The sequence below is a fragment of the Diabrotica virgifera genome, chromosome 5 (assembly GCF_917563875.1).
Source record: "Diabrotica virgifera virgifera chromosome 5, PGI_DIABVI_V3a".
Lineage (NCBI taxonomy): Eukaryota > Metazoa > Arthropoda > Insecta > Coleoptera > Chrysomelidae > Diabrotica > Diabrotica virgifera.
Genome location: NC_065447.1, coordinates 114895484 through 114906022, shown reverse-complemented (window position 1 = coordinate 114906022; position 10539 = coordinate 114895484). Strand labels below are relative to the sequence as shown.

Genomic DNA, 10539 nt, shown 5'->3' with positions numbered 1-10539 from the left:
TCGTGTGTTAACCATTCACAAAATCTAACTCGTTGAGGAAAATCTCTAGGTAAAAGAGCTTGAACCCGTTGTATGTGGTAAGGATATAACTGCTGCTCTTTTAAAACTCGCCACACAGATGAATGGCTGATATTTAAGGTGTTGGCAGTTATTCTAGTGCTTGTTTCCGGGTGTACATCAATTTCATCTAAAATTGCTTGTTCTACCATTACATTTCTAACTGTCCGGAAACGACCAGTACTGTTTGAATTTCTTTTTAACATTCCAGTTTCTGATAAGCGGTTGTGAATACGTGCAAATACGGAATGATGAGGCGTTATTCGTTGCGGATATTTTTCAGCATAAAGACCTCTAGCTTGTCGACAATTACCATTTGCCATACCATACACAAAATGCATGTCGGCCATTTCAGCGTTTGTATACATGTTATAAAATAAACAATACACAGATAATGCAAAAATAACAACCTACAAACTTACAAGTAAACTTCGATTGGTAACTACCAACAACAGTGTTTGACATCAGTCTACTAAAATTTGAATAAACATTAAGTAAACACGGTAAATGTCGAAGTGACAGCAGCCTACTATTCTAAAACTTTGTAATTAAAAACATTAAGGTAGAGGTGGTCATTTCCAGCATTTATTATGAATCGTATCACATTTTACATCTTTACTCTTTTCCACTCAATTTATTAAAAAAATTATAAATTATGATGTTTATCTTTTTTTCTCTGCAGCTATTGGTTTTGGGAAAAAATTTAAGAATAAAAAAAAGTTTTAAATAAAACAAGGATTTTAAGTTAAATTTTATTTCATACAACTTCGTCTCGAAAAAAAAGTTTTGATATGAAATAAAGTAAGGGTTGCTAATTTCACCCCCGTATAATGTAACAGGAATATTGAAAAAATACACGTGGTTAGCCCTTTGCGAGTGCACGAAAATTACAGAATTTCAAGTTTCTAGCTTTACTGAAATTTAAAAAAAAAATAAAAACTCAATTTTAGTTACCACCTTTTATGGGTGATATCACCCTTAAGGGTTGGGCTGAGGAAATTTTGTTATAGGAAGAACCCATATTAATTTCATACGAGCAATCACCTCCTGAAGTTTGTCGCATGAATTTAGAAACACCCTGTATATTGAAATACTCCACTTACCTCAAGAAATAGCATCCACTATAAAATAACAAAATAATACACGTCTATAGTTTTAAACGAAAACCTAACAATGCCTCAATTGTATAACACACTTTAATTTTATTCGGTCCGCTTTCGTTCAATCCCAACTTTACACTAATATAAATATGTGATATGCTTGTATTGTTCTACCCTCAACGGCCTAGTTGAGTTGTAGCGAGCTAAACGCAAAAAACGTGATTTAATTTTTTTTTATTTTTAGGGTACAATTGCAATTTTGACAATATTCTTCCACCTAAAATTTAAAATAAATTTCATTTTCGTTTTCATCACGGTCAAAAACATAATCTAAGACCAAAATTAGCCATTCTCCACCCATGGTCAGTATCTCGAAAAATAAGCGTTATATTGGGGATTTCTAATGTCGACACTAAAAGTTGCACTATTTTTTGTCTATGAAACATTTTGATCTAAAACTTACCAGAAAACTTCTTTGTACTCTCTACTTTAACATAAATGTGAATAAGAAGCTAAATATTAAACTTGTCACACAACTTTTGCGATTAAACTTTGCAATGCACAAATCCGTTTTCTTCAAAAAAGTGAGCGATATATAGTGTACAAAGTTTAGAAAAAATATTAAAACGGACCACAGTTGTAGCGAGCCAAACGCAAAAAACGTGATTTCTTTTTTTTTTTTATTTTTAGGGTAGAATTGCAATTTTGACAATATTCCCCCACCTTAAAATTTAAAATCAATTTCATTTTCGTTTTCATCACTGTCAAAATCACTAAGACCAAAATTAGCCAGTCACCACCCATGGTCAGTATCTCGAAAAATAAGCGTAATATTGGGGATTTCTAATGTCGACATTAAAAGTTGCACTATTTTTTTTTTCTATAAATCATTTGGATCTAAAACTTACCAGAAAACTTCTTCTCCTACTCTCTATTTTAACATAAACGTGACTAAGAAGCTAAATTTTAAATTTCTTCACACAACTTTTGCGATTAAACTTTGCAATGCACAAATCCGCACCTTTTCCTTTGAAAAATTCATAACCTTTATCAGGATAAGAATAAAAGCTTAATTCAGGTACCGTTGTCTTCATAAATGTTGGAGCTATATACTGTAAAAATTTCAACAAAAAAAATATTAAAATCGAACAGAGTTGTAGCGAGGTAAACGCAACAAAAAGTGATTTTTTTTTTTAATTTTGGGGTAAAATTGCGATTTTGACAATGTTCCCCTACATGAAATTCAAAATAAACCTCATTTTCGTTTTCAGCACCATGAAAAACATACAGTATGACTAAAATTGGCAATTCACCTCTCCGTGGTCAGTATCTCGAGAAATAGGCGTTTTTTTGGGGGTGTTCCGCTCGTCTATATTAATGCTTTATTTCCTCGCCTAATTTTAGTTTCTATGATACTGAGGAATTATGACAGCGTCAAAATATTTAACTTCAATGATAAATTTGTGAATTTATATTTATTATATACTGAAAAGAAATGTCCCAAAGTAAAAAAAGAAATACTGCCGAAAGGGAAACTAAACGACTTATTCGGCAATGTCGCTTAACCGAAAGAGATTTAGGACAACCTCAATTATTAGAAGAAATAATAGCGACTCAATTAAGTGAAGAACTCATGAATAAGTTTAAAATTAACAAGAAGAAAAAAGAAATGCTTCTTGATTTTCAGGTAAAAGTGATAGGTACTTCATAAAAACGCTTTTTTATTTTTACTTTCGACTTTTCCTCAACTTTAATAGATATGTATATTTTTGATTATTTACTAAACCATTCACTAATATATTTTAAGAAATGAGTTTTGAAAAATTCCTCATTTAAGTGAGAAAATTATTTATGCCTGGCTGCACCAATAGATCGCTTAAGATGTGCCTTAAACTCAGCTTACGAAATATACGCGTTGCACCAATGAGATCAATTTTCAGCTTGCCACAATGGATTGCTAAGTAGATTGCATCTTAAACTTCGTCTCAGTTAAGACGTACTTAGATAAGAATCGAAAATTATGTTGCAATTTAAAGTGAGACTTAAAGCGGGCTTAGCTTAAAGCTAGTGAGACCTATCTCTAAGCTGAGCTGGCTGAGCAACCAGGCTTTAAACAGCTTAGGCAATTTCACGATTTTCTTTCTGAAAAAACTGAAGACGGAAAATATAAGGCACTGTAAGAAAAGGGAGTTACCAAATTTAGATATGACTCGGGTAGAAAATTACAATAGTTTGCAAATATAGTCCAAATCATTTTCTTCGTTTTTAACATTAATTTAATAGTTATTAAAACGTTTTTATATACTTGGCTTGGTTGTTGTCACGGTCTCCGCAAATTTTGTAATCCATTTTAAAAATAGTTCTTGTGTACCTAGGTACCTGAAATTTTCAGAATAGCTTAGAACTAGCTAACAATGCAATATTTAACTGCTATTATACAGGGTGATTGATTAGTGGGGTAAAGCTCCGTAGATCCGTTATAGTAATGGATAGCGATAAAAGTTAATAAAAAAATTGTAGCCAACTTTGAACTTCACATTACAAAATTAGTTAGAATGTTACAGGGTGTTCCATAATATAGTGACAGATCAAAGAGTTATGTTTTTTAAATGGAACACCCTGTATTTTATTTTACATTCGAAATCTTCTTAACTTCTCCATTAGAAAAATATAAAGGTTTAGTATGTTATACAGGGTATTTACAAAGTTATAACCAATTTTATACGAAAATCGTAACAAGTTTAACTCCCTGTATAAATAAAAATAAGCACAACGGCAATGGTTTATTGATGCTATATTTTTTTATTTATTGTCAAAATTTTCGTAAATGATCGAAATTGCTAATTTTCTATATATTGAATACAAGGTGAGTCAAAACGCAAGTACATTATTTTCTCAGTAATTTTAAATGAAACACCCTGTATTTTATATCACTATCGAAAAGTACCATTACCGTACTTTAGTTTTAATATAACATTCCCTATGTCTAAATTTATTAGTTATTCCGGGTCTAAATCTCTATCTATCCAAATTTTAGCAAGCCATGACTGAATTGTCTAAAACTGACAATTTACGATTACTAAAGTTCATCATCATCATCACGTAGCGCTACAACCCTAGGTGGTTCCTGGCTAACTGTACAACTTTCTTCCAATTTCTTCGGTCTTCCATCAACCTAGGGTCAAATGGAATGTTCATTTTCCAGAGATCTGCTTGGATGTTATCTCTCCATCGCATTCTGGGACATCCAAGTGGTCTTTTGCCTGTAGGAATCTCCTCCCATACCAGTTTTACAAGTCTTTCGTTATGAAGTCTGTGCACGTGGCTTGCCCATCTTAGTCGCTGTGATTTAATTTCTTGGACAATATCGGTGTCATTGTAAAGTGCTTTTAATTCGATGTTGGTTCTGATCCTATACTGGTTTGTGTTAATGTCGTGGTGAGGTCCCAAAGTTTTTCTAAGTATTTTTCGTTCAAAACGTCTGAGCTTTTCTTCTTCGTTTGATTTGGTCATGATCTACGTTTCGCATCCATAGGTTAGTATTGGTCTGACGATGGATTTATAAATTTTGATCTTGGAACTTCTTGTAAGATTTTTTGATTTTATAAGCTTATCCAGTGCGAATAGACAGCGATTTGCTGATTGGATTCTGTCTTTTATTTCTTCAGTAACATCGTTGTCACCTGTGATTACGGCCCCCAGATACTTAAAACGTTGTACTCTTTCTAAATTGAAGGTGTTATGGTGGTAGCTGGATATTTACTATACTGGAATGGGGTTTGTTTAACAGGAAGGCACTATGTACTCATAACTTCTTTATTTGGTTAAACTAATACCGTATAAATGTATTCAGTTGATAGGTGACATTATTCTGCTCTAACGGCAGCAACCTCTCAAACCTAACTAACTAATTCGACTGACCCACTAATCACTCAAATCTGATCGTGTTCCCATATTTATCAAATACTTCGTTATGTAAATATGTTTGTATATATTCTCGTTAGTGTGTCAAAATGAATAATCACAACCTTGTTGAGTAAGCAAAACGTGGACTTTAACTAAGGTGTTCTACTTTGAAATTATTATAACAAATAGGCGTAATATTTATTGTTTTATAAATAAATATCTAACGAATACTTTAGTTAATTTAAGGATTTCTAAAAGATCTAAATAATGAGATAAATCCCATTATATCATCCCCCTTAGAAAAGAAAATTTTCTGAGCCATGTACTGTGCTTCCTTTTTCCTCCCCGAAGAGAAGAAAATTTTCTTATTATCGTTGTTCTGAAGCTATTTCCTTGTGGCATTTTTATAATTACGTATTTTTTATGGGAAATAAGCCACAATTTTATCATTAAATATTCTTATTATCATCATCAACTGACTACGTTATATGTATAGATTTATACAAATTTTTACAAAAAAAAATATAAACAAAATTTACAAATATATACAATTTATTTCACTAATTATCAAACATCGTCTATTCTTAGTTATTTCTTTTCTTATGACTCGCGAAAATCTATACTCAGAAATTGTATATTACACTTTACTTTGATTTCAGAGGTTTAAAAAAATTACAACTCCTACATTTGAACTTACTTGTTAATTCTACTTCTTTACTAGACCATTAAGACAAATCTTTTGATGTTCTCAAATTTTACATATTCTTCTTCTTCTTCTTCTTGTCTGGTACTTCACAATAATTACATATTTCTTCATTTTGTTTATACTTAGTACTTTCTTCATAGTGTACTATTAAATATAATTCTTCTTCTTCTTCTTCTTATTTCTTCATTATTTCTTTATCACTTACTTTATAAATTTTTCATTTTCTAGCCCTTACCTACTCGGTGGGTAGTTTTTCGCAACTTTATATCCTTGCATTTGCTTCCGGTCCTTTTGCACGTCGTTAGTCGTGAGAAGGTTAGTTCCAAAAAGACAAAATTGATAGTTGTGCGCTTAAATAAATCTTCTACATCTTGCATCCCTAACTTCCTGTCTGATCTGATATACTCAGTCTAGGTGAGATCCAGTTAGTTTCAAAACACGAAATGGGTATGCTAATATCTTCTAATTTTCATTTTGTACCTTTTCCTTGACAAGAGTTGGTTTTTATTGTCTAAATTGTCTTTAATTGTATTTTATTATAAAATATTTATACTAAAATTCGACCGATATTTAAAAAATAAAAAAAAAAGTCGGTATCAAAAAAAAATTCAGCATTCAATTATGAAAAAAAATCGAAAGAGAGTGTGAATAAAAATAGACCATATTCTGTTAAAAAAATATCATGAAAATTTCCTAATAATGAAAATCTCCTAATAATGAAAATCTCCTGAAATATCATGAAAATCTCCTATAAACATAAAGAAAATTTCAGCTTGCAATTGCTGAGTAATTAATATTAAGTCTGGACGTCCATTAAAATAATTACATAAAAACTACTAATGAGAAAAACCTACAATAGCTAAATAGTTAATCTAAATTTTTGTTACTAGTTAAATAGAAGTTCAGTTTCTTCACGCGTATAGTCACTTTTACGTCACAAAAATAATCTCTATTTCTTTAATTGAAATACAGTCTTACATGACCTCATTCGAATAAAGTAAGTATATCGTCTATATTATATAAATTTAAAGTTATTTTATATATTATACTAATAATTATGTTACTTGAAGCCGTACAAAGTATTCTTCTTAAATATTACTTTTTACTGTAGGTACTGTAACTTTTTGTACTGTAGGTACAAAATTCTCTTCAATTCTATTTTCCATATCTTTTGACATTAATCTTCTTCAAATTATCCTTAATACTTGTCTTTCTTCTAAGATAACTTTTTATGTCTTAATTTTCCTAATTCTTTTGTCTTTTTCCTTAAATGGGATTTAATTTTCCTTTAATATAACTCCGTTACTTCAATGTATTTTTTTAACTTGTTTTGTCTTTATTTTTCTTCTTATATCAGTTCATCCTCATTTCTTAACTGACTTTCTTTTCGTCACAAATCATTGTATAAAAATAATTCACTCTCTCACGATTAAATTCGTTTACTCAATAAACATTCCATCTGCCATTATGGTAGTAGTTGTGGGCTCTCTCACGAGGACGAATTTTATTAGTCCTATGTACGTGGTATAATCATACTCCTTGTATATAAAAATTGAAAATGGTTATTCATTTAAAAAAAAATTTAATATCTTTTCCATAGTCATTTTTAATTTTTCCTTTTTTGGGTATATTTCTTTGTCTTGTCATATTTATCATAAGTAAAAATCTTTGCATTTACGTGCATTTCTCAACAAAAATTTCCATTGATTGAGACATTTCCGTCTCCAATATAAGTCCTTTATGCTGGATTTTCCAATTTCTCCATCATCTTAAAATACTTTCTTTTATCTTTCCTTATTTATAAACATATTGTTCGAATACTAATATCTTATATTTTCAGGTTGATTTTATTTATCATAATTAACTTTCTTCATACAAATTTGTCGTTTAGCGAATTCCTATGTAGTTCATTCGTTTCAATTTTCAATGTCAAACACGTCATATCATCATAATATTATACTCGAAGTACTTAGTTTAAAAATAGTAAATACTGTTCTAAACAAAATAACTTCCTTATGCAAAATGTGCAGAAAAAGCAGAAATACATAAATCAAAATAAACTTATTTACGTACTCGTATGGCTAAAAATAATTATATTATTTCTTACGATATAAAATATAAGAATTTTTATATTTCTATTAAAATAAAACTATCGATTAAGATTATCTATATATGATATATGTAATTCTTAAAAAAAATCTTCTAAATTAGTGAAATACTCCTAAAACTTAATAATATACGAAAAAAAATTTTACCCAATTTAATTTTATTTAAGTGAAAATTAATAATTCTAGTTGTTCTTAAAGGATTATATTTATATTATATTAATAAAAAAAATTCGTATCTGTGAGACTGTATATGCAATTTAAAAAATAGCTAAAAAGTTACTCACGATTAGGTACACATTTGTTCACTAGGTATTGTCCATTTCTTTCCATTTGTCCTCTTGACGTTTGGGCGTGGTCCCATGTCTCCAAACCTTCGTCCATGTCGACGTCTACCATTTGGACTCCCTTATCGTTGGTCTCTCCAGCTCCATATAGTCTCCATTCCATCTAACGATACCAATTAGTATGGGGATTGGTACTTTACCCCAAATTTTCTTCGTTTCCTCCAGTTTTTTGCCATATTTCTTCCTGTTGTCTACTGCCTCAGAAGTCCAATCCTGGCAGGATCGCCATATGGTGGTAGCTGGATATTTACTATACTGGAATGGGGTTTGTTTAACAGGAAGGCACTATGTACTCATAACTTCTTTATTTGGTTAAACTAATACCGTATAAATGTATTCAGTTGATAGGTGACATTATTCTGCTCTAACGGCAGCAACCTCTCAAACCTAACTAACTAATTCGACTGACCCACTAATCACTCAAATCTGATCGTGTTCCCATATTTATCAAATACTTCGTTATGTAAATATGTTTGTATATATTCTCGTTAGTGTGTCAAAATGAATAATCACAACCTTGTTGAGTAAGCAAAACGTGGACTTTAACTAAGGTGTTCTACTTTGAAATTATTATAACAAATAGGCGTAATATTTATTGTTTTATAAATAAATATCTAACGAATACTTTAGTTAATTTAAGGATTTCTAAAAGATCTAAATAATGAGATAAATCCCATTATATCATCCCCCTTAGAAAAGAAAATTTTCTGAGCCATGTACTGTGCTTCCTTTTTCCTCCCCGAAGAGAAGAAAATTTTCTTATTATCGTTGTTCTGAAGCTATTTCCTTGTGGCATTTTTATAATTACGTATTTTTTATGGGAAATAAGCCACAATTTTATCATTAAATATTCTTATTATCATCATCAACTGACTACGTTATATGTATAGATTTATACAAATTTTTACAAAAAAAAATATAAACAAAATTTACAAATATATACAATTTATTTCACTAATTATCAAACATCGTCTATTCTTAGTTATTTCTTTTCTTATGACTCGCGAAAATCTATACTCAGAAATTGTATATTACACTTTACTTTGATTTCAGAGGTTTAAAAAAATTACAACTCCTACATTTGAACTTACTTGTTAATTCTACTTCTTTACTAGACCATTAAGACAAATCTTTTGATGTTCTCAAATTTTACATATTCTTCTTCTTCTTCTTCTTGTCTGGTACTTCACAATAATTACATATTTCTTCATTTTGTTTATACTTAGTACTTTCTTCATAGTGTACTATTAAATATAATTCTTCTTCTTCTTCTTCTTATTTCTTCATTATTTCTTTATCACTTACTTTATAAATTTTTCATTTTCTAGCCCTTACCTACTCGGTGGGTAGTTTTTCGCAACTTTATATCCTTGCATTTGCTTCCGGTCCTTTTGCACGTCGTTAGTCGTGAGAAGGTTAGTTCCAAAAAGACAAAATTGATAGTTGTGCGCTTAAATAAATCTTCTACATCTTGCATCCCTAACTTCCTGTCTGATCTGATATACTCAGTCTAGGTGAGATCCAGTTAGTTTCAAAACACGAAATGGGTATGCTAATATCTTCTAATTTTCATTTTGTACCTTTTCCTTGACAAGAGTTGGTTTTTATTGTCTAAATTGTCTTTAATTGTATTTTATTATAAAATATTTATACTAAAATTCGACCGATATTTAAAAAATAAAAAAAAAAGTCGGTATCAAAAAAAAATTCAGCATTCAATTATGAAAAAAAATCGAAAGAAAGTGTGAATAAAAATAGACCATATTCTGTTAAAAAAATATCATGAAAATTTCCTAATAATGAAAATCTCCTAATAATGAAAATCTCCTGAAATATCATGAAAATCTCCTATAAACATAAAGAAAATTTCAGCTTGCAATTGCTGAGTAATTAATATTAAGTCTGGACGTCCATTAAAATAATTACATAAAAACTACTAATGAGAAAAACCTACAATAGCTAAATAGTTAATCTAAATTTTTGTTACTAGTTAAATAGAAGTTCAGTTTCTTCACGCGTATAGTCACTTTTACGTCACAAAAATAATCTCTATTTCTTTAATTGAAATACAGTCTTACATGACCTCATTCGAATAAAGTAAGTATATCGTCTATATTATATAAATTTAAAGTTATTTTATATATTATACTAATAATTATGTTACTTGAAGCCGTACAAAGTATTCTTCTTAAATATTACTTTTTACTGTAGGTACTGTAACTTTTTGTACTGTAGGTACAAAATTCTCTTCAATTCTATTTTCCATATCTTTTGACATTAATCTTCTTCAAATTATCCTTAATACTTGTCTTTCTTCT

At 29.8% G+C, this 10539-nt stretch overlaps 1 protein-coding gene across 1 annotated transcript in view; it reads left to right on the top strand.

Annotated features, from left to right (window-relative positions):
* The first annotated feature begins 2610 nt into the window (after positions 1 to 2610).
* The window catches only part of LOC126885102 (dynein axonemal heavy chain 12), a 660248-nt gene continuing 652319 nt past the window's right edge, over positions 2611 to 10539 (top strand). The window contains exon 1 of the mRNA XM_050651529.1: positions 2611 to 2844. Within this exon, the coding sequence (XP_050507486.1) occupies positions 2653 to 2844 (192 nt within the window). The 5' untranslated portion in view covers positions 2611 to 2652. The remainder of the gene's footprint in view (positions 2845 to 10539) is intronic.